Here is a 24,831-nt window from a genome sequence, read left to right on the forward strand (position 1 = left end):
ACCTTCCCAAGTTCTCTCACGTCACCCCATTCCTCCCCACACTCCACTGGCTTCCAGTTGAAGCTCGCATCTGCTACAAGATCATGGTGCTTGCCTACGGAGCTGTGAGGGGAACGTCACCTCCTTACCTTCAGGCTCTGATCAGTACCTACACCCAAATGAGGGCATTGCGTTCTTCCACCTCTGGCCTGCTGGTCCCCCTACCTCTGCGGAAGCACAGTTCCCGCTCAGCCCAGTCAAAACTGTTCGCTGCTCTGGCACCGAACACTCCCTCACGACGCCAGGTCAGCGGAGTCACTGACCACCTTCCGGAGACACTTGAAACCCTACCTCTTTAAGGAATACCTGGGATAGTATAAAAGTAATCCTTCTACCCCCCCCCCACACAAAAATAAATACATAAATAAAATAAAAAACAAATATATGTATAAAACAAATGAAAATAAAAAATATACTCTAAAAATATCAAAGTAAAAAAATATATATATTAAAAATATATATATATCTATTGTAGAGTGGTTGTCCCACTGGCTATCATAAGGTGAATGCACCAATTTGTAAGTCGCTCTGGATAAGAGCGTCTGCTAAATGACGTAAACGTAAATGTAGACACCAGATAATATTCCTTGTCAACAGAGGGATCCTGACATATTGCATGTTAAAGAAGGTGGACTTTGTAGCGTTTATTGCATTGGTTATCAACTGCACAGCGCAAACAGAGGAAATCTGAGAAAATAGGCATCATTGTAGTGCGGCTGTGTTTTTTGGTACTCATAGATTTTACAGCAGAGGCATTATAAAGAATTCTGTCGATGAATGCTCCGTCCTCACAGGCACCTGAGCCTATTAAGGGATGTGATTTGAACTGTTACTGAAAGAGTGAGATGTTTTTTTTTTTATCCCTCTCCCCCCTCTTCTCGCAATGGGATATTTTTTGGTTCAATACCCCATACAGTAGGTGGCGGCAAAACACCAATAGGTGTGGTTTGCCATAAAACCTTACAGAAGAAGAAGTGGGAACCATATCCTGTGGTGTATACTCCAAGCCTGTATGTGGCAGCAACGTTAATGTTCAGCTACCTTCTAACCATACAACAAGAGCCAAGAGGAAGGAACAAGGCACGAACGAAATAAACCGCCGGTGAACGGCTAGAAAGTTTAGTGTATCCACAAGTTTTAACCTTTTTGTAATTTGATTCAACCAGTGGAAGATTAAGAAGACAATGTAAGTTCAAAAGCATGTTTCACAAAAATTGTTAATTCACAGTAAAACTACCCAGCTAAGATGGATAGCGTATCTAGCTAGCTAGCTAGCGATGATGTCGTTGTTGAAGGATAGGTGTGTTTGATAGATAACAGCTAGCTATCGTATTTTTAGCTAACAGTTCCAGATCAGCTCAATATTAGTTAAACTGGCAAACTCACATTTTTTTTACTAGCGGTATAACGTGATGCTAACATTATATAACTAACGTTAGCTGGCAACAAACCGTATGCTAGCTAATGTAAATTAGCTAGATGTTTCTTTCTTTGTCTGTTCTTTAAAAAAACGTACATTCTTCTCATGTCTTCCCATATACCAAGCTAGAAGATGGCTGTGAACGTTTACTCCACATCTGTGACCGGCGACAACCTTAGTCGCCATGATATGCTTTCTTGGATCAACGAGTCTGTACAGATGAACTACGCCAAGATTGAGCAGTTGTGCTCAGGTCAGTAAAAAATGATAACGTTAGCTAGCTAGCTAGCTGATCTAGATCAAACCAGAAATACGTCCATCGGCATAGCTAACTAGCCTGTGATGGCCGTTCCGATGGTTCATTCAAAAAGCGTGGTAACGTTAGTTATTTTCGACTAACCTTTATTTGGAGATGCATACCTTCTGTCATAAACGTATGTTTCCAGTTGCAGATGGAAATCTAAAAAAATAGAATATTCAGAACATAATAGTGCATTTAATATTTTTCCACCTGCAACTGGAAACTGAAGTTTATAAGACACCTGTGGCTTAAGAATCGAGAAAGAATAAAGTATCACCAGGTAAAGGTTGGACGTTTTTTATTTTTCGTATTGTCAATGGACCCTTTGCTCGACCTCAGGCACAAGTTTAGCTATGTGCTGGAGGTTCAAGCCCACTTGGCCACTAACTACAACATCATCAGCCTATAGGTGTTGTGCATTCGGAAAGTATTCAGACCCCTTGACTTTTTCCACATTTTATGTTACAGCCTTATTCTAAAATGGAGGGAATTTTTTCCTCAATCTCATCAGAATACCCCATAATGACAAAGCAAAAACGGGTTATTAGAATTTTTTGCAAATGTGTTACCAATAAAAAAACTTTTATATCACATTTACATACTATTTCAGACCCTTTACTCAGTACTTTGTTGAATGACCTTGGTTATGACGCTACAAGCTTGGGACAGCTGTATTTGGGGTGTTTCTCCCATTCTTCTCTGCAGATCCTCTCAAGTTCTCTCAGGTTGGATGGGGAGCGTTGCTGCAAAGCTATTTTCAGGTCTCTCCAGAGATGTTGGATCGGGTTCAAGTCTGTGCTCTTGCTGTGCCACTCAAGGACATTCATGGAGACTTGTCCCGAAGCCACTCCTGAGTTGTCTTTGCTGTGTGCTTAGGGTCGTTGTCCTGTTGGAAGGTGAACCTTCGTCCCAGTCTGAGGTCCTGAGCACTCTGGGGCAGGTTTTCATCAAGGATTTCTCTGTACTTTGCTCTGTTCATCTTTCCCTTGATCCTGACTAGTCTCCTAGTCCCTGCTGCTGAAAAACATCCCCACAGCATGATGCTGCCACCACCATGCTTCACCATAGGGATGGTGCCAGGTTTCCTCCAGACGTGACACTTGGCATTCAGGCCAAAGAGTTCAATCTTGGTTTCATCAGACCAGGGAATCTTGTTTCTCATGGTCTGAGAGTCCTTTAGGTGCTGTCATTTGCCTTTTACTGAGGAGTGGCTTCCGTCTGGCCACTCTACCATAAAGGCCTGATTGGTGGAGTGCTGCAGAGATGGTTGTCCTTCTGGAAGGTTTTCCCATCTCCACAGAGGAACTCTGGAGCTCTGTCAGACCGACCATCTGGTTCTTGGTCACCTCCATGACCAAAGCCCTTCTCCCCCAATTGCTCAGTTTAGCAGGGCCGCCAGCTCTAGGAAGTGTCTTGGTGGTTCCAAACGTCTTCCATTTAAGAATGATGGAGGCCACTGTGTTCTTGGGGACCTTCAATGCTGCAGAAATGTTTTGGTACCCTTCCCCAGATCTGTGCCTCAACACAATCCTGTCTCGGAGCTCTACGGACAATTCCTTCGACCCCATGGCTTGGTTTTTGCTCTGACAATCACTGTCAACTGTGGGGCCTTATATAGACAGGTGTGTGCCTTTCCAAATCATGTCCAATCAATTGAATTTACCACAGATGGACTCCAATTAAGTTGTAGAAACATCTCAGGGATGATCAATGGAAACCGAATGCACCTGAGCTCAATATCGAGACTCATAGCAAAGGGTCTGAATACTTATGTAAAAAAGGGATTTCTGTTTTTTCTTTGTAATACAGTTGCTAAAATTTCTAAAAACCTGTTTTCGCTTTGTCATTATGGGGTATTGTGTGTAGATTGATGAGGAAAGTTTTTCCTTTAATCCATTTTAGAATAAGGCTGTAACGTAACAAAATGTGGAAAAAGTTTTGGGTCTAAATACTTTCCGAATGCACTGTATATTCATCTACCACCATCTTGGAAACTACTCCCCGTATAGGGAAATTGTACTCCCCACAGATAAGTGGCTTGGGCTGTCAAAAGACATTTAGGCAGGAGGTAATGGCAGGAGCAGAGTATTATAGCCAGTGGTGGAGAAAGTTCCCAATTTTTATAGTTGAGTAAAAATAAAGATATCCTTAATAGAAAATGACTCAAATAAAAGTGAGTCACCCAGTAAAATACTACTTGAGTGAGTCTAAAAGTATTTGGGTTTAAAAACACGGACATAATTTACAAAAAAGCAAGTGTGTTTACTAAGTCCGCCAGATCAGAGGCAGTAGGGATGACCAGGGAAGTTCTCTTGATAAGTGTGTGAATTGGACCATTTCCTGTCCTGCTAAGCATTCGAAATGTAACAAGTGCTTTTGGGTGTCAGGGAAAATATATATGGAGTAAAAGGTACATTATTTTCTTTAGGAATGTAGTGAAGTAAAAGTTGTTAAAAATATAAAGTACAGATACCCCACCAAAAAATGAATTAAGTAGTACTTTAAAGTAGTTTTACTTAAGTACTTTACACCTCTGATTATAGCCTAATAAAGTTTAGACATGATTAGCTGGTAATTTAATAAATGATCTTATCACATTCACACAGGTGCCGCTTACTGTCAGTTCATGGACATGCTTTTCCCTGGATGCATACCGTTGAAGAAGGTTAAATTCCAGGCCAAACTAGAGACTGAGTTCCTCCACAACTTCAAACTTCTGCAGACCAGTTTTAAGAAGATTGGGGTTGACAAGGTTAATGCTTCCGAGTGTCTTTAACTCAATGTGTACTTTCGGCTATTGCAGTGTTTCTAAAATATCACATTTCAGCCATTTCTGCCATCGAGACTGATTGACACTTTTTAATCCATTTCCAGATCATTCCTGTGGATAAGTTGATAAAAGGCAAGTTCCAGGACAACTTTGAGTTTGTGCAGTGGTTCAAGAAATTATTTGATGCCAACTACGATGGGAAGGATTATGACCCAGTCAGTGCTCGCCAGGGCCAGGACACTGCTCCTACGCCCAACCCAGGGCAGGTCGCATCCAAGCCAAGGAAGCCCACTACTGGTGAGGAAGAAACATTTATAATTTCTAACATTTTGATGAATATAACATAAATACCTAATCGAAAATATAGCTGCAAGCAACAACGGGGGGTGTGTGGTCTAATCCAAGTTACTCCCAGTCAGCCGATGGAACAAAACAATTGTTCCTGCGTCTTTGATGCTTGCTCCCTTAAATGCATACTGTATGCATTTCTATTTCAGTACAGTTCCACAGCTCCCCACCTGTTATCAAACCAGTGGCGGAAGTCGGTAAGGTGGTTTAATGTTCAAACAGGGATCTCCAATGGTGGGCTTTCACAGTCATGGTCACACTGTGGAAAGGACTTTTGTAAGGCTAGGTCATAGATAGCCTCTAGTAATTTAGTAGGTTATGTCATAAACATCAAAGTTCCAGAATGGGATGAAAATGGCAGCCATATTGGTCAGGGAGAAATTCAAACCAGTCTAATTGGAAGGAATGGCAGTAGAGGCATAATCCTGATTTTACTTATGCGGGAAAATAAAAGCAAGGCATGTGATATATCAGAAATTGTGTAATAGAATTATTGTCAACCTAAAATATTGTAATAATTATAAACAGTTTATACAGGTTTATACACATTTTCTCTATAAATAGCCTCTAAAATACTGTATATGTAAACATAACAGACCTTTAAATGTTTTAATTATTGTTTTCTTGGAAAGCTGTGAGTGCTATGCGAGGAATTGCCAAGAAACTGAAGATCTCGTACAAGCTGTGTACTACTCCCTTCACAGAACAGCGCAAACTGGCTCTAACCAGAATAGAAAGAGGAGTGGGGGGCCCCGGTGCACAACTGGGCAAGAGGACAAATACATTAGTGTCTAGTTTGAGAAACAGGCGCCTCACAGGTCCTCAACTGGCAGCTTCATTAAATAGTACCCGCAAAACACCAGTCGCAACGTCAACAGTGAAGAGGCGACTCTGGGATGCTGACCTTCTAGGCAGAGTTGCAAAGAAAAAGCCATATCTCAGACTGGCCAATAAAAAGAAAAGATTAAGATGGACAGTCTGAGATATTGCAGTCTGAGAAACACCTCTTCACTGTTGACGTTGCGACTGGTGTTTTGCGGGTACTATTTAATGAAGCTGCCAGTTGAGGACCTGTGAGGCACCTGCTTCTCAAACTAGACACACTAATGTATTTGTCCTCTTGCTCAGTTGTGCACCGGGGCCTCCCACTCCTCTTTCTATTCAGGTAAGAGCCAGTTTGCGCTGTTCTGTGAAGGGAGTAGTACACCGCGTTGTACGAGATCTTCAGTTTCTTGGCAATTTCTCGCATGGAATAGCCTTCATTTCTCAGAACAGGAATAGACTAACGAGTTTCAGAAGAAAGTTATTTGTTTCTGGCCATTTTGAGCCTGTAATCAAACCCACAATGGCTGATGCTCCAGATACTCAACTAGTCTTATGAAGGCCAGTTTTATTGCTTCTTTAATCAGCACAACAGTTTTCAGCTGTGCTAACATAATTGCAAAAGGGTTTTCTAATGATCAATTAGCCTTTTAAAATGATAAACTTGGATTAGCAAACACAATGTGCCATTGGAACACAGGACTGATGGTTGCTGATAATGGGCCTCTATACGCGTATGTAGATATTCCATTAAAAATCAGCCGTTTCCAGCAACAATAGCCATTTACAACATTTAACAATGTCTACACTGTATTTCTGATCAATTTGATGTTATTTTAATGGGCAACAAAATTGCTTTTCTTTCGAAAACAAGGACATTTCTAAGTGACCCCAAACTTTTGAACGGTAGTGTATATCATACAATATCAATACTGATTTCAACCATTGTATGGGTGTGTAGGATCCTATAAAATCAGCGTTAAATCCACGTTGCGGAGACAGTGGACGGAATCACAGAATCCAGACATTTAAACGGAATTCAACAATATTCCAGAATGTATTGAACTTAGTAGGAAATCAACTAAATCTATTTAATTTATTAGAAAATGCATTAATTTGCCCAAGATTATCATAACACATGAACAAAATGCATCAGTGATTTCGTATTTTCCTGACCCTGTGTGTCCGTTTGTCTACCTCGTTGTGTAGCCGTTAGCGATGATGCTAATATAATGACAACCATCTTCTGGTAGATGGAAAGGCTTTCCCCAAACATTTCTTAATTAAATGTTAATAAACAAAGTAGCATATGCCTACCTGGCAGAATATTATTATTTGCATCAATCCAGTGGTCATTTGTTTAGCAAACTCTGGAAGCACATGAGCGCTACAGAAACATTGCTAACTAAACAATGATATCTGGCTGGTGCACAGTTGAATTACAGGGTAACTACACCCACAAATCTACATTTCTTAGATTTTTCCCATGCAGACCTCAAGTGATCTCCTGATGTGGTTTAAGCATTCTTGTTGACTTCGGAAAAAACAAAATTGGATGTTCTATTAAAGTGATTTTGAGATCCAAAACTGGGAAAAACCTAAACAGAATCAGGCAAATTAAACAGATTTTATAGGGCCCTAGCTGTGCATTGAATGCATTGTATGAATGGTATATTGGCAGTTAATTTGACAAATGTATGGAATCATTCTTCTAAAACTGTCTGGCTAGCTAACAGACAGAGTGCAGTTGTATTCTTCAAATTCATTATTTTACACTCTTATCACAGCACTGGTAAACCATTTGAGTGATAATGCCTGAGAAGCCGGTGTTTGGAGGATATATTCGTTGAGGGCCAGCAAACCGTACCAATATATCCGCCAAACACCAGCTTCTAGGGCATTATCACTTTTATACAACGGGTTACCAACATATTCAAATAATGATTGACATGTTATTTTGATGTATTTATTCATAATAGTTCATCCTTCCACAAGATGTATAGTCCCGACACAAATCTATAGTTGCTACCCAAGCCAGCTGGTCGTTCGTTCTATCGGTTCAGTTGCCAGAGACGTGACCCAGTCGTTCAGTCTTTTTTTTCTGTGTCTATGGACTCGACCCAGTCGTTCATTCTAAATGTTAAATTGTCATACTGGCTGGCAACATTCTTATCCCATGCTTGCTAGCTAGCCAACTACGGCAAACTTAGTCACGTCAAACAGTGCAGCCAGAGTAACAGTAGCTGCATTTGCATTTGTTTAAGCTGTTTTCTATTGACATTTATTTGGATACATCCATAACAATGGCATAGAAAATGAGCTCACTCATCAGGACACTGTTGTTCAGAGGAGCTAGCCAACAACACAGCTACAGTAACACAATCACTTCAAACGGAAGCTGTAAAGACCGCAAACTAGCTGCACTTTGTTTCGGTTTACCTTTTTTCAATTGACATTTCTTTGTATATATCCATAAAAATGATGCCAGCTGATTCATGATTTCGACTGGCTGAGAAACGCTGCCTGTCTGTCTCGTCCAGACATGTTTATTACTTTGGGACAGCAGAAGATGGAATTCGAATATTGAAACAATGTTGCAAATGTCGGAGAGACAGACAGCAAGGTTTATACAAATCTCTGCTGTTGAAAACTAAATGTTAGTCTAAAAGAAATGTAAGATAATGTCTAGATGCTTTTTACAGTGGAGATCAAGTTTATAAGTTGCCTAGCTGGGCTGATGAGACAGTGGATTGCGCAGTCAGATGGAACAGAGTAAATAGGTATTTTGACTCCCTGACCAAAATGGCTGACCTTTATCCCATCATACGAAGGTTCATGTCCATTCTAGTATACTATGGGCTAGAAACTGGAGTCAGTGGGTGTTAATGTGCAGTTGTGTGTCTAAGGTTGAGGGCATGCACACAGTCCACAGTTATATTATTCTTTCCTAGTTTGCCAACTGTGATTTGTGTTGGATCCAGCTCCCACGAGGTCTACAACGACAGTAACCAAACCCCTGCCCAGGTCAGCAGGGAGTGCCTTGCGGAGACCCGGAGGAGCAGGGGACGTGGAGAGGGTGGAGCTAGCTCAGGAGGTATGTTCTTTCGGAGGGTCACCACTAAAATGAGTTGTTGATAAGATTTCCCCTCAATCTCCTGTATGGTTTTTGTGTGGTAGGTGAATAGTTTGTTAATGAAATTGAAGCTTGTTTTGTTGTAACATGAGTCATGACAGCCCCGCCCATTCGTTCTCCTATCACTAATGTATTCCCTCTGCTGCTCTCGCCTCAGGTCAGTTCCCTGAAGGCCACTGTCCAGGACATGGAGAAGGAGAGAGACTTTTATTTTGGAAAGCTGAGGTCCATTGAGGTCATCTGCCAAGAAGTGGATGGAGAGGCAGATGCAACTATGCAGAAGATTATGGATGTTCTATACGCCACTGATGTGAGTCAAACCTCACCGGAATACTCTCTGACAGACACAGCTGAGAGACTGTCTTCTTCATTTCATATCATTTTTCATAACCGATTTATTATCTGTAGTAGGAAAGAAATGTGGCGTTGTATTTGAATATTGAAATCAAAATGTTGTTTCCTGCTAACAGGAGGGGTTTGTTATTCCTGATGCTGAAGGAGAAGAACCAGAAGAGTTCTGATGAAAATGGACACAACTGCAGTTCATACCTTAATCACACACTTTTCCATGCACACACACAAACACATACAGGTTGGTGAACACAAGTTTGCATGTGCAACGTTCATACGCACTCGTGTGCTCTAATGAACATGCACTTACTCACACTGTGGATTAAGTTGCCTCTGGATTATACACTGCCTGCCCCCTTGGTCCAACTGTTTGTTGGACCAAGTGTTTTTTGGACCATAAAATAAAATTCAGAGCCTGCTGATCCAGCCACCAGAGAAAAAGAACCCTGGATACAATTCTAATGGGTCCTTACTTTCTGGTTTATTTTCTGCCTTGTTTTTATTTTGGCCTCTTCTGTGCCTTTTAAACTTTGGCCTGTTAGTTTTGAAATATGTTCAAGTTGTCTTTTTATTCCTTATATATTTCCAATTGACCTAAACAAAACTGTACTAGATTATTTTGATATGATATTTGCAAATATAATTAATTAAATATATATGAATATGTTTACTTTGCCAAAGGAAATTATTGTAATTTTTATGGTATATTTACACATTCATTGTATATTTGAGAGTTAAAATTTGTGGTTTAGGCGATCAGCATTTTCATTTAGTTTCCTGTTTTAAATGATTTATCTGCACAGGTATTCATCACATTACTTTTTTTGATTTTTCAATTAAATGAAGGGTTTTTATTGAGCACCTTAAATAAAAAATAATGTACTTCTTACTTAAATGCTAAATGAAAGAAGACTCATTGTGCCATTTGTGTATTGTATGTAGACTAGATTTACACTCCACTGATCTATGTTGTAATTGACTTCCTCATGTAAGGCAAAGACAGGATGTATGGTTTCTAGTCCACACAGTGAAGAAATACTTCCCTCTAGTCTACAGTTAGAGCAGAACTATACACTCTTACCAGAGGAACTGAGAGCTCTCTTTTAGGACTGAAGTCTGTTTGTGAACTTAGTAGCAATATAAGGCTTCTACAAGCATCTCTTTTCTTTAAAAATGAAGGGTTGGATAAAATAAATTGTTTTTAGGTAGAATAATTAAAATGTTTTGAGAAGTTCAAGGTGATATGTTATTAACTCAAATATGTAAATGTTTCTAATTCAATTTATCTGCTCATTAAAATGTCCTGACAGACTTCTGCATTGCTATTTGCAGTTGGTTCTTGGTAGAATAACTGCAGTAATCCGAAATCAAAACAGCAGTGATATAGGCTAATTCAAAATAAGTATAAACATGCCCATAGTAAAGGGCCATAAATAAAAACATTAATAAATGTCTAGAACCCCACTGCGCATTAGACGTAGGTGGCAGGATGTACTTGTCATACTGGGTGGTGTCTGCTGCCGCTTTTGGGCAACATGGTAGCCCTTTGTGTAGGCCGGATGCTGTTCCTGATAGTGGGGTTCTAGACATGATGGTGTGGACCCTATCCGTGTCATGGTTCTGTATGTCCCGTTGAGAATCACCAGCTCCATCATCTGCGTCTTTCATGTTGTCCTCTCCCTCTGCTGTAGGCACCAGGAGTTTCCTGACCTCCGCTCTCCTCATTCTGACCTGGGCTGTGTCATTCTCTCTGATCAGAACGTACATGTCCTCGTCTAGATCTTCCATGCCAGGTTTGCCTCTCTCTCACTGACCCCCATCATCGCATGTTGATCTGGCATCCGGTTTCTGCTGTGAGCCCACAAGGCCCCAGTATTCTGCCCATGAGGTTAGTCGAGCTAGTCTTTTACAGGCACAAAGCTTCTTCCTGCAGGTGAACGATGGAGCCCGCTGGGCCTTGGGTAACTGGAGGTTGTTTGTCTACAATGCTGTTTATTGGGTCGTTGGACATGTTTTCCTACACACTATTGATCTCTTCATCCATAAGCTTCTCTGTGTCTGTCAAGATGCAAAACAGATTTGGATAACTGGTCATAATGTTTTCGTGTAACGATTGTGTCAAATAGTCAGGACTCTTCTGTCTCTCCTCTTGTCTCCCCGAGTATCATCTTTGTGTCAAGCGTGCAAGGTTTTTTGTAAACAGAAAAAAGCTTGGAAAACCAATTTTTTTCCCTATGCCCTCACATTTTGATTGTTGTAGTCAGAGTCAGAATCTGGTTTAATTTGTTGTTTAAAAAAAACACCCATCTCCATAGATACCATTGATTTATGTTAGGACCTTCTGTCTCACATTGTGACATCACCAAAAGAGCATTATTCTTCTGTGAGCATTTGTGCCTGTGTCAAAGGTGGAAAGCCATGACCAGTGTGAGCTTGTGGACTGTCACAGGGGCACTGTGAAGATGGCCATTACAAGGTCAGACAGTAATATCAATATAAAGCTAGTTTACATTAGGACTTTAAATGTGTTTGATCAATCCGTAAGTGTTCATTGTATTCATTGCCCGTGTTATCACAGCTCCACCTCTGATGACAAGCAGAAACACACCACAGCTCAGGTAAATCCAAAACAAAATAAATCTGCACGCTGGTATGCTCCCCAAAGTGCTCTGTTTTATTTACACAGACAACATTTCCATTCTAATTACCTGGGTTTTTGCCACCTTGTCACCCCCATTTTGTTCACAGTTTTTAATCTGTCTTGCCCTCCTAAGACATTTTCAAGTGAAAGTAGGTTCATGTTGGTTTTAATATCAAATGTGGACTTAAGTCTGCCTGAGGTGCTCTATATGCTCCCTCAGCAGAGTATGGCAGGGGAGACGGAGCGTTCAGGGAAAAGCAGTGACCTCGGGGAGGAGGACATGCCGGCTCAGGGGGGAGTGGAGAATCAGATCAACGAACAGCACCTTCGCCGCATCGAACGCATGTTCAGAGATGCTGATACGGATGGAGGAGGGGGTGAGTGACCCGAACACATTATACCACCTCCCCATAACTAATAGTATACCTCAGTATCATTTTTAGCCCAACCCAGTATCATTTTTAGCCCCTAGTGGATCCCTGCCAGTTTCACCAACCAGCTGCACATTTCTATATAGTGTTGTCGTACAAACTCGCATGGGTCGTTCCATGAAATGAGTCCCTTTTGCGCCTATTTTATATTTTAAGTCAACATTTTGCACCAATATTGAATTTAAAAGCTTATTATATTAAATGAAGTGCCCTTTAATATAGACCACATGTAAAATTCAATACTTCTGATTTGTAATATGAATAAAGACTTGCTAAAGTGACAAAATTCTGCATTGTTGGCTTTAGAGCTTGCAACAAAGGCATTTTACTGTACTTGTGCATGTGACATTAAAACTTGAAAATTCAGCATTTAGGCATGTCCCTCTGTGCACGCTCTGTGACTTCTATTAAGATTTTAACCCACTTAACCCAAAATTGCCCCAAGATTTCACCATCTTTGTCAAAGAAACAAAATAACGAGAGCTTTACAAAGTCATTTCTGGAGATTATTATTTATTTAATGTGATATAGTTCATAGTGATTCATTATAAGGTTCAGATTTTGTGTGGACCCCACCCCCATCTAAGTTGCCCATCCCTGTAATAGATACAGGCTAGAAATGTTTTAACAATTTCAACTTTTTTTTAAAGCTTGCATTCAATTGCCCGTCCCTGTTGCACACAACAAGCTTCCATTCCTCCTGTCACAAGGGGGATTTATGGCTGATTTAAAGATGAAATCGTCAACCCTGTTACGGTCAACCGTTACAATCAACCATGTTACTTTATTTGGCACATAATAGGTACTTACTATAGTAATTTGGGGGGGCGGGGGTTTATTAGGTTGAACATGTGCTCTTTATGACAGAAAGTGAATAATAATACAAATGTATGAAGTTACACTATCCAAAAGGGACTCATTTTGTGTCATTCTCATTCTCTCTGTCAGGGTTGGATATGGATCAGTTCCGGGATGCGATTAAGAAGATCATGGATGATGAGGATGTGGACATTATCTTTATGAAGGTGGACACCAACTGTGATGGCAGAATGGACTGGGTGAGAGAGGAAAACAATGAATGGGAGTGCTGTTTTGTCGTCAGTTGACCAACCCCTCTGGTATGTGACAAACACGTAAACACATTTAAATTCTTACTCTCTTAAACAAAAACTTTGTGTGGTTTTATGCAGGTTGAATATCTGAACTACATGCTTTTAGAGTACAGAGAGAAAGACTCTCTGCAGCAGCAAAACAGGCCACTCTACTTTCCCAAACCACTCAAGATTGTGCCTGTGTAAGTGGCATTTCATAGGCTATGTTCTACAGGTTACTAGGTAGGACATGTGCAGTGTGTGCATCCTTAAATATTTCTGTGTCTGTGTAGTGCACACTGTGAGGCCATTGTCCGGCTCCAGTTCTACCATTCCAGCCCCCAGCCGGGGAGATAAGGACAGACTCTGGGGAGCATGGCGGGGCCTCAGGGGGTTCTAAGGGCCGCGCCCACAGTGGACGCTACCTGTCAATCAGCCGTGATGGCGTTCTCAACTACTGGAGCGAGAGGTTCAAGCTGCTGCGCACTGTCAATGTGCGTATTTTTCATTTTCTAGCAGTATATCATCAATAATCAATCAATTCATCATCACAATTTAATTATTTTTTGTAATGTTTGATATGATGTGAAAACTCTGAAGTAATACATGATGTTGACAGAAATGGAGAAAAGACAGATCTGAAACACTGCTACAAAATAGATCATCCCGCAAGCAGATATGCTTCATGTCATGCTTGTGGGATGTTCTATTCTTTAGCAGTGAAACAGTCTCTGCATGTTTTTCTCTGCTCTAGATAAGTCAGATGCAGAACACAGTGGCCCAGCCCATCTGGGTGACAGACATGGTCTGCCTGAGTAACATCAACCAGCTCTCCATCTCCTCCACAGGGCGAGACGTAGGTGTGTCTATGGGAATGTCTGTGCAAATATTTATACGCATCTTGTTATGCAGTGATATTATTTTGTACAATGTAACACCTACTGATTTATAGCTACTGTATGATTGTTGAAGTGTTTGTACAGTGTGTTTGTTTTTCTGTCACCAGAATTCTATGACATCAGTGCCAGTAAGTGTGACATAGTGTTCTCCCTGTCGGAGCTGGAGGCCAATGTGGAGGTGATGGACTACTGGTAGGCACAGTTTAGTGTGTACTCCAAAGTGTATACCAAATGGTACCCTATTCCCTATAGTGCACTACTATTATTATTGATGATTATTTCTGTTTAATGGAACATGACTTTTGCAGGCATTTTGTGAGAATAACCCAAACTTTATTTCTCTGCTTCCTTTTAGGACAGATGGTAAGAGAGGAGTGTACTCCATTGGTGATGCCAGTGGCACCATATACGTCTTTGTCTCCTCTGATGTGGTATAGAATGGCCTGTTCAACAGTGCTGCCTTCAAGACAGGTACTGGGTGAAAACCTGCAGGTAAAGATGATAGGTACACATGTTCATGCCGAAGACCAAACTCACTTCTTTGCCTCTTTTTCAGGAACAAACTATCACATCCCTGTGTCAGCCCTGCTCAAAAACACCTCCAGCTTATTTCTCTGCTTTAGAGTCGTAAGTAGCCGATATAACTTTTGTTTATCCTATTCACGCTCTTTATTTCCCTCTAGCTCTCTGTGTCATATCTTCCCTTTTTGTATGTTCCAGCCCAGCCATAATGACTGGATCCACCAGATCCGATACATCCCAGAGTTGAATGCCATCGCCACCTGCTGTGCGGCAGACCAAACTGCCATGATCCTGACCACGGTGCCCCACTCACGCAAGTGTAAAATTCAGTATGCCCCCTTTCGCTCACTCCGTCTTTATTTATCAGTGTGTCTATCATGTTACATCAGAGTTTTACAGGACTGTTTAAAGACGCACTCCAGCTATATTTGAACTTTTCGTGTTGAAAAACAATATCCCAAGTATAAATACAGTAATATACACACACTTAAAGTTAACAAAATATGTTTTGAGCAAACTAGGGTTTTTTTAGACACAACTGCAAATTTCAAGGAGTAGGCCATACAAGGAGTAGGCCATACAAGGAGTTGGTCTGATGTGATGTCATCGGCCTCCCTCCTTGGTTATGGGAACAACTTGTGCCATGTAATGTCATACCTGCACACCTATTGAGTTGTGCTTTTTGTTAAGTAAAGCAGGTGCTAAATGAGCTGAAAAGGAGACTGGAGTGCCACTTTAAAATGCCCTCAATCTCTAATTTCTGATGTTCATTCCACAGATGAATAGACTTGTCTTATTTTTCTTTCTCAGAACTGCACTCTTTCACCTGCAGAAGGGAATTCTGTGTTTTGACTACTCACCTGAGCTCAACATTCTGGGTATGTGTAGAAGTAATACTCCGTACAGTGCTGTTTATGACATCTTAAACCAATACATATACAGTTCCAAAATTATTGGCACCCTTGATAAAGATGAGCCACAAATACTGTATAAAATAAATAATACAAATACTAAGCTATATTGCATGCTCCAAAAATTTTACTTATATTATTTTATACTAAAAACGGAAGCATATTTTCATTCCACTGGTCCTGGGGCCCTTGTTAAGGTCAACGGCATCATGAACTTTAGGAGGCTGACACTTGTCCGCAAGTGGATCTTCTAGCAACCCCAAGCACACATCAAAATCCACAAAGAAATGGTTAATTGACCACAACATCAACATTTTGCAATGGCCATTGACTTGAACCGCATTGAAAACCTGTGGTGTGTTGAAGAGGGCAGCCCATAAACGCAGACGAAGGATATCGAGGATCTGGAAAGATTCTGTATGGAACAATGGTCTAAGATCGCTTCCAATGTGTTCTCCAATCTCATTAGACATTACAGAAAAATACTAAGTCTCATCCTCACAAGGGGAGGGTGCTGGAGTATTAAAAACATAGTTGCAAATAACTCTGACCCCTATCTTTGAGATTTTTTTTATTACTTGTTAAATAAAATATATTTCTCTAAGCAAATGTATTAGTATAAATAACATAATTACCCTTTTTTTTATCATGCAATATAGCTCAGTATTTATAATGTTTATTTTGTACAGTATTTTTTGCTAATCTTTATCAAGGGTGCCAATAATTTGGGACCTGACTAGCTGTCAATCTGAATATTATTATTTTGATACAATATCCCATGATGTGTTTGTACCTGTGCTTGTTTTCCAATGTTCTAGTGACCGGATGCTTCGATCGGGTCGTGAGGGTCTGGAACCCCTATGTGACCAATCAGGCCACATCACAGATGAAAGGTCACAACACCGTCATCACTCACATCGCTGTCAACGGCAGAGATAACAAGATCATCAGTGTGTCCAAGGACAAGGTCAGATATCCAGCATTATCACTACAGTGACACTCAATGTCACCCCTTGCCGCCTCAGATTTGTACTGTAATGCTTATTTAGACTATAGAACAGGTAGGGGTCATTTCTTTCTGTTCCAGAATGTGCGTGTGTGGGACCTGCAGGACTGTGTCTGCCTCCAGAACATCCAATCCAAGAATGTCAACATGGGCCGCTTCCCCATCACCGGCACCTACTATAACCACACCAGTAACACGATGGTGATGGCTACGTACCTAGTGTGTGTTCGTTATTGCCTTTTAACATGTGTACACATACACACTGCATTGGTTGTACAAGGTTCTGTGGTATTGCTGTGTATTTATTTCCGTATGTTGTTCTGGGCAGATTGGAGTTCTTCGAGTGTCTATGGAGGATGTAGACAGCTCTGTACCCACAGCTACAACATCACATGAACAAGCACCCTGTGCTGCTCTCTACAACTCCAACTTCAAACAGGTTGGTATGGTTCAGTACTTGTGAGTGAGGTAAGGTCAACTAAGAGATGATCATACTGCTAATTGAAGCTAGGTAAACCCACCTTCTCTCCACTGCTCTGTGCCCAGGTGGTAAGTGGGTGTCATGTGGGCGTGGTCAGTGTGTGGGACATCCTGACGGGGGAGAAGGTCATGCAGTTCCAGACAACCCCTGAGCGACCTGTTGAGGTCACTGCCATGGCATTCGACAGGCCCAAACGCCGCCTCATCACCGGGTCTAAAGACGGCACCCTGCGCCTCTGGAACTTCAACAACGGGGCTTTTATCTCTGAACTGCCCCTGGTGGACAGCAATGAGGTACTACACTGTTTCCTGCAGGGCACTGATCCCCAAGTGACAGACCTCACTCACTTGTCTTTCTTACCACCAAACACTGCCATTCGAGGACAATACTTACTGAAATGACTTGTTGGCAGGTTACAGGGATTCTGTACATCAATGAGAGGATCTATGTATCAGGCTGGAGCAAACGGGTCATGTGGTATCTGTGAGTGCGTCATGTTTTTATATCTTTGACTGTATGCAACTTTGAAGCTTTTGCTGGCAATTGGTCAACTTGTGTGTCTTGTGTGGCTTTTATTTCCCCTGCTTATCTGTATGTTTACTTCCTCATGTCTGTCTGTCTGTCCATCCGTGTGTCAGGGACGATAAGGAGGAGGGTAAGATGGAGCACCGTGTGTGGAACCAGTACCACTCAGACGACATCTATTCCATGCACGCCCACGGCAGCAAGATGCTGGTGACCGCCTCCTACAGCGGTGACATCATCGTCTGGAACATAGATTCAGGACAAGCCTTCTGCCGTTTTAACGCTAGCGAAAGCCCACTGCCCCTCATACCCATACGGGTGAGACGAGACACAATGGAGCACTGAAAATACTTTTTTTATTTGCTAGAAACTGTACATAAATATCTGTTTTTCTGTTGATGTTCATGTTGACTTTCTGATCAGGTGATGGAGAAACCAGGCCAGGTGGTGAGTGTTATGTGTCCAGACGGTTTGGTGAAGGAGGATGAGGAGAAGGAAGAGGAGGATGAAGACGATGTGTGGCTCCGCTCTATGGTGGAATTTCTTGAAACCATGAGCCAGACTCTCAACCCTCAGGCTCGTCGTCCCAGCTGTGCCAACCCTGCCCCCAACAACGTCGTACAGGTACACATGGAGTGTGTTTATGGGTGTGTACACCAACGTTAATGAGTATGTGTGTACTGATGTAGAGGTGTGTGTTTGTGTCCCTCAGCAAATAAATCAAGCCCGGTGTTTCAGTATTCCAGATCCCCCTCCTAATCCTGTGATTCAGGGGCCTCGCACCAACATGCGGCATGTAATAGAATGTTTCAATGCTTCATCTCTTTTTGTATGTTGACCATTGTGCAAGGGTTTCCATGTATTGATGTGTGTGTGTATTCATGGGTATGCATGTTTCTGTGCATCCCACAGGGCCGGAGGGGTAGCATCTCGGCTCCAGTCTCTGCTTCACTGCCTCAGTCGGTCACAGTCTCCGTGGCCAGGCGGCCGACACTGCTGTCCAGACGCAAGACCAAGAGAACCAAGACCATCGACCTAGACGAGCTGGAGAAACCTCGGGTTGCGGTGGAGAAGGTACTGACTGACATGTACACTGTAACCTATCTGACGGTTTCAAGAACCAACTGTGAACTAATGTGTTTAATTTACTGCACCCACACTTAGTTATCCTCAGAAATTACATATGAATCCAAATCTACTGCCTGGCCTAAAATTGCTTAGAGATTTGCAGCCCTTTGCCATACTAATATTGGTTGTCTTGATTACCGACAGACGATGTCAATGACTGTCTCTCCCTCTCTCCATATTTCTTTCTCTTTCTGACGAGCAGGTGTTGTTTCTGGACACCCGTGAGCGTAGCCCTGACACGGCCATCCTCCTGACCAGCTCTGCAGACGGCTACGTCTACGCCTGGTCTATCAGCCATAACGGAGGGCTGCTGGGGAAATTCTGTGCTGTGCATAGCAAGGGGCCAATCATCTGCGCCATGTCCACTGACAGCCAGGACCAGATACTGCTCACTGGAGACAGCAACGGATACATCACGGTAGGACTGGAGGGGTTGGATACCATAGAATAGTCACTCTGTTGTTTATCTATGTTGGCTACACCAACTGATGTCTTTGAGTGAAGGGGACAGTGGTGAGAAGTGATCAGGGTGGAGACATTGGCAGGATGTTTTACAGATTGACGATCGACTGATAGTATCTTTCTTTTCTTTGTTCACGTCATCCCTCTACAACTGTATTTCCTTTCCACAGCTGTGGGACATTGAGAAGTATTGCTACCGTATGAGGGGTGGGGTGGCTGAGGAGGAATCATCCAATGAAGACTCTCTGAGGTTGCCTCAACTCATACCTCCCTACTGCAAAGTGGAGGGGCCACGGAGACTGGTGGGGGAGCAGGACAAAGAGGTAACTCAACAACAGTACACACAGAACATAATGACACTCCAAAATATGTGTTCAAGTTACAGAGCTTTAGGGAGGACAGGTTTGGATAATCATGAATGCGTAACAGATGTGAAACTAGCTGGCTATTGGTCATTGATGATGTCACCTTCCATAGACGGAACACACTCAATTTTCCACTAATTTCTATTATCCCTCTCTGATCAGATTTTGCGGGGATGGATTGTGTCCCTGACCCCCCCTAGTCTCCTGAGTTCCTGGCGCTGCCACCTGAAAGGGATCGTTCATCTTGAGTATGTGGAGCGTTTCCGCCTCATCGTCACAGCCAGCCTGGACTGTAACGTGCGTCTGTGGACCATCGCAGGCAGATACATCGGTAAGCACCACCACTACCACCACTGTAGTTACATGTATTAGTTTGAGAACATCTTATGCTACCATGTTGTTTTCATGTTGGGTTGCTACCTTGCTGTGTTGTCGTGTGTTGCTGCCATGCTATGTTGTTGTCTTAGGTCTCTCTTTATGTAACGTTAGTGTTGTGTTGTCTCTCTTGTTGTGATGTGTGTTTGGTCCTATATTTAAAAAAAATATTTTATCCCAGCCCCCGTCCCCGCAGGAGGCCTTTTGCCTTTTGGTAGGCCGTCATTGTAAATAAGAATTTGTTCTTAACTGACTTGCCTAGTTAAATAAAGGTTAAATATACACTACCAATGAAAAGTTTGGACACACCTACTCATTCAAGGGTTTTTCTTTATTTTTACAATGTTTTTACATTGTAGAATAATAGTGAAGACATCAAAACTATGAAATAACACATATGGAATCATGTAGTAAACAAAAAAGTGTTAAACAAATTTGAGATTCTTCAAATAGCCACCCTTTGCCTTGATGACAGCTTTGCACACTCCTGGCATTCTCTCAACCAGCTTCACTTGGAATGCTTTTCCAACAGTCTTGAAGGAGTTCCCACATATGCGGAGCACTTTTTGGCTCCTTTTCCTTCACTCTGCCATCTGACTCACCCCAAACCATCTCAATTGGGTTGAGGCCAGGGGATTGTGGAGGCCAGGTTATCTGATGCAGCACTCCATCACTCTTGTTCTTGCTAAAATAGCCCTTACACAGCCTGGAGGTGTGTTGGGTCATTGTCCTGTTGAAAAACAAATGATAGTCCCACTAAGCCCAAACCAGATGGGATGGTGTATCTCTGTAGAATGCTGTGGTAGCCATGCTGGTTAAGTGTGCCTTGAATTCTAAATAAATCACAGACAGTGTCACCAGCAAAGCACCCCCACACCATAACACCTCCTCCTCCATGCTTTACGGTGGGAAATACACATGCTGAGATCATCCGTTCACCCACACAATCGACCATGATGGCCTGATTCACACAGTCCCCTCTGAACAGTTGATGTTGAGATGTGTCTGTTACTTGAACTCTGTGAAGCATTTATTTGGGCTGCAATTTCTGAGGCTGGTAACTCTAATGACCTTATCCTCTGCAGCAGAGGTAACTCTGGGTCTTCCATTCCTGTGGTGGTCCTCATGAGAGACAGTTTCATCATAGCGCTTGATGGTTTTTGCGACTGATGGTTTTTGCACTTGAAGAAACTTTCAAAGTTCTTGAAATGTTCCGTATTGACTGACCTTCATATCCTGAAGTAATGATGGACTGTCGTTTCTCTTTGCTTATTTGAGCTGTTCTTGCAATAATATGGAGTTGGTCTTTTACCAAATAGGGCTATCTTCTGTAATCCCCCCCCCCCCCCCCCCAAGAGTGTGCAAAGCTGTCATCAAGGCAAAGAAAGGGTGGCTATTTGAAGAATCTCAAATATAAAATATATTTTGATTTGTTTAACACTTTTTTGGTTACTACATGATTCCATGTGTTATTTCATAGTTTTAATGTCTTCGCTATTGTTCTACACTGTAGAAAATAGTAAAAATAAAGAAAAACCCTGGAATGGGTAGGTGTGTCCAAACTTTTGACTGGTACTGTATATATATATTTTTTAATGGTTCCATTAAATATGTTTTATCACCAACCACAAGGGGGCAGTGTCGGTATGCTCCAACTACTGTATGTGTACTAATACTTACCACTAGTACCCTGTCTGTCTCTAATTCTCAGGTACGTTTGGGCAGGGCCTGTGGCAGGTGGGCGACCCCAACGCCCTCCACACGGAACTCCCAGTGGACCTGAAGAGGATGGGCTCCTGTCAGACACTTAAAGTCCTTAATGAGGGGAAGCACCCGCACTGGAGGTGAGGGGAAAAGTCCAAATGCAAGCCCTTCTGTCTCCATAATATAGACTACAGTATATGGCTGATGACAGAGAGAAAGGGACTGTATACACACAAACACATGCAATCCATGCACTGTCTGATGTTTGACCGGTCATGTCATCTGTCTGCATCTCTTTTGATGCCTTCTTAGCTGTGCCAAACGCATCCTGGAGGGCCTGACTGCACAGAAGAGGCAGCAGTCGACAATGTTTGGTGAGGCTACAATGCAGCTGAGGGAACTGGTTCCTACCGACCCACGGATCGTCAAGTACACCGATGAGCAGATTGAGAACACATGGAGACTGTGGCAGGAGAAGGGAAAGCAGGTGAGTTACAGATGCGAACCACACTCACAGTAGCCTACGCACATCATAGTAAAGTAAAGGACTGACTGCAACTCACGTGTGGTTACTTTGCCTAACGATTAAGTGTTGCTTTAACTGTCCTTCCCTCAGACCAGCAGCATTTTAGGACGAGCATACAAACAAAAAGTGAGACATCACCTTCCGTCCTGTGCCCCTGACCTCCAGACAACCTTCAGCAGTCAAGAGCAGGTAAGACTCGGTTTCCTGGCCTCAGATATGTTGTGCTCTGTCATTTTTGAGAGAGTATTTGTCACCATCTCTGTTGTTCGATGTCAAAAGGGATAATGATGTGCCTGTTTATTTATTGAGTTTGTGTCTGTTTCTCTGTAGTTGAGGGTGTACAAGGCCATGCCCTACAGCATTCTGCGGCCCGTCACCCTGCCCCCCATCCCAGAGCTTCTGAAGGACCATCAGCACAGGTCAAATGAGGGCACAGACACTACCACCAAGCAGAAGAGGAACACTAAGCGCTGGCCCCGCTCACACACACACTGCATGGCTGCTCCTCCACGACCAGCAACTCCCAGGTGCTAATATGACCCTCGCTGAATACACTATACTCAGAAATTAAAGGAGTCTGGCATGCACTATTTCATGTGTTTGGTGTAGTTGTTTTAGACAGATCAGGTCGAGACAGTTCTACAGGACATGTGCAATGACAATTATGCTTTTTATCATATGTGATCAAATGGAGAAGAGCACATAGATTTTTCAAAAAATAGAAATCTTCTCCAAATGTGGACAGTTTATTTGAGGGAAAAAGTCATATGTACAAGTCATGTGTGTGTGTAAGAGTTGTCCCAGGCTTTAGGTCTCCTCTCCATCTGAGAGAGAGTTGGAGTTTGGTTATTAGGTTTTATGTCCGGCTTTGACAGGCCTGGGACCTCCTCTCCTGCTTGGACCAGCCGGATCACTTCCTCGAATATTCTTCAAACCACTCTGGAAATTATAATCCCCCTCTTGCTGTCATATGAATCGAACCGACTGTACAGACTCCATTCCACGCGTAGAATGTTATTGCCTTTCATGAAACTGAGACGTATTGAAATCTGCAAATATATACTTTCATCTACTAGGACAATGTATCTGAGTCTACGTTTTTCTTGTGAAAGTGAAAACAAAGAAGAGTGCGAGGGTAGAACCAACAGGACAAATATAATGAGCGCTCCCCCATTAGAGAATTTAAGTATTTTTGTTGATTTGCTATCTTCTATTGTTTTGCCGGTACTGTCCTGGGTTCCACTACTCATGGAAGATAACATTTAATTTGAGCTTTTGAGAAAGGGGAAAAGTTCATGGTAAGCAGAAATGTGACACTATGGGTGTGGTTTAGTGACCCTGCCCCTGAACAAAGCCAGCTGCCAGCCACACCTTGGAGTGGCACCGAAAGGCCTTGGGTAACTGCAGGGGGGTGGCGCATGATCTCTCTATGATGACACTCTTGTTTACTGCACTATACAATTGGATAAGCAAGGCCCTTGGCAGATCTGGGAAAACCATTGTTGGCTTCAGGAGGGGGGGAAGTCAGAGAGGGAGGTAGAGAGTTCAGGAAGGCTTCCCTGACTGCACAGTGACAGGACATCTGATCTCATTAACTGCTTAGTGTGGTTTCCCCTTCATTTGTGTGCATGTGACACATAATGACCAGCTGGCCATATACCCTATCCTGTTCTAAGCCCCACTTGTCTGTGGCTGAGGTAGGTCTCAAGGTGAGCTATCAACTTTGCTCTTATGACCTGCTCAGGCCACTGATCAGATGCAGGGCTAGCATGTCATGACTTTGTTACACTGGTCAGATGAGCTCACCTAACCCACAGGGCGACAGTACATTATGTACACTACGAGTATGGACAACATTAATTACAGCATTGCATAGTATAGTTTATTCATTCTGACAGTAATCATACAAAATATTATTTAGTTCTATAAGCTAATACAAAATCAATGAGTACTGACAATTTTAATTGCCTTGGTGGATAATTTTTTGTTGTTGTTGCATATTGTAAAAGGATGAATTGCCATGGGCTGAACTGAAAGAGAGAAAAAAGCAATTATAGCACAGATAATAGGCATGTATGTATCTCAAATAACTGTACCCCCTATCATAATGGGTTCTAGAGTACTTCCATTATATCCCTTCATCCTGACGGCTGAATGCAGAATTCCAGAACACAGGCCTTGGATTCTCCATGTCCCTCGTAATCTTTGTCAGCTGTCCAGTGGTGTCAATGTGTTACTGCCTCCACCCCCTCACTCACAGTTGGAGTTGGGCTCTCCTGACCCACCACCGTTTACAGCTGAGGAGTATCTATGTCGCTGTAGCTTGGTCGGGGTCAAGGCGTTTCGTTGGGTGGAGGAGCGAGATGATCGGGCAAAGCAGAAGGACAAGGACTTGGAACTGCTACAGTCATAGTTCCTATCCTGAGAGAGGGAAAGAGGGAGGGAGAGAGAGAATGAAATAAAAACTGTTATAGCATGTTAATTTGTTGAGTATATTTTATGATTTATGCCTATTCCTTTCTCAAAACCATGTGGAATAACATACATTAGCCACTAAATTGAATATGAGTGAAGTACAGT

The 24,831-nt window shown here is 42.3% G+C and overlaps 2 protein-coding genes across 3 annotated transcripts; both read left to right on the top strand.

The window, feature by feature from the left end:
- The first annotated feature begins 1,080 nt into the window (after nt 1–1,080).
- On the top strand, nt 1,081–10,421 carry LOC311150419 (microtubule-associated protein RP/EB family member 1-like). 2 transcript variants are annotated; one of them, XM_084187893.1, is made up of 7 exons: nt 1,081–1,225; nt 1,585–1,712; nt 4,367–4,512; nt 4,635–4,827; nt 8,682–8,794; nt 8,991–9,143; nt 9,304–10,421. In XM_084187893.1, the coding sequence occupies exons 2-7, from the start codon at nt 1,592–1,594 to the stop codon at nt 9,352–9,354; spliced, it is 777 nt and encodes a 258-aa protein (XP_084044019.1). In that variant the 5' UTR covers nt 1,081–1,225; nt 1,585–1,591; the 3' UTR covers nt 9,355–10,421. The 2 variants fall into 2 exon arrangements, with proteins under 2 accessions (XP_084044019.1, XP_084044020.1); XM_084187894.1 differs by having other exon boundaries at nt 1,138–1,225; nt 1,589–1,712.
- A 703-nt stretch (nt 10,422–11,124) lies between these two features.
- Nucleotides 11,125–22,785, top strand: LOC311149914 (WD repeat-containing protein on Y chromosome-like; the record flags this gene model as incomplete). Its single annotated transcript, XM_084187142.1, is given in 31 exon segments — nt 11,125–11,145; nt 11,593–11,660; nt 11,763–11,802; nt 12,049–12,202; nt 13,205–13,314; nt 13,447–13,550; nt 13,641–13,672; nt 13,675–13,841; nt 14,102–14,207; nt 14,354–14,438; nt 14,602–14,680; nt 14,684–14,717; nt 14,803–14,873; nt 14,967–15,097; nt 15,579–15,646; nt 16,498–16,646; nt 16,767–16,904; nt 17,014–17,124; nt 17,232–17,459; nt 17,579–17,649; nt 17,805–18,009; nt 18,115–18,315; nt 18,404–18,487; nt 18,604–18,765; nt 19,022–19,237; nt 19,452–19,604; nt 19,809–19,977; nt 21,733–21,865; nt 22,038–22,212; nt 22,342–22,440; nt 22,582–22,785. Coding segments are annotated over 31 exon segments (3,768 nt in total).
- Nucleotides 22,786–24,831: the final 2,046 nt, after the last annotated feature.

This window comes from Coregonus lavaretus, assembly GCF_964263955.1.
Source record: "Coregonus lavaretus genome assembly, chromosome: 22".
NCBI lineage: Eukaryota > Metazoa > Chordata > Actinopteri > Salmoniformes > Salmonidae > Coregonus > Coregonus lavaretus.

What these genes read in the sequence shown, in the direction of transcription:
- LOC311150419 (XM_084187893.1), top strand. Translation starts at nt 1,592, where the DNA reads ATGGCTGTGAACGTTTACTCCACATCTGTGACCGGCGACAACCTTAGT. An exon ending in GATTGAGCAGTTGTGCTCAG is followed by an intron (nt 1,713 to 4,366) that starts GTCAGTAAAAAA and finishes ACATTCACACAG; the next exon opens with GTGCCGCTTACTGTCAGTTC. An exon ending in GGGTGGAGCTAGCTCAGGAG is followed by an intron (nt 8,795 to 8,990) that starts GTATGTTCTTTC and finishes CTCTCGCCTCAG; the next exon opens with GTCAGTTCCCTGAAGGCCAC.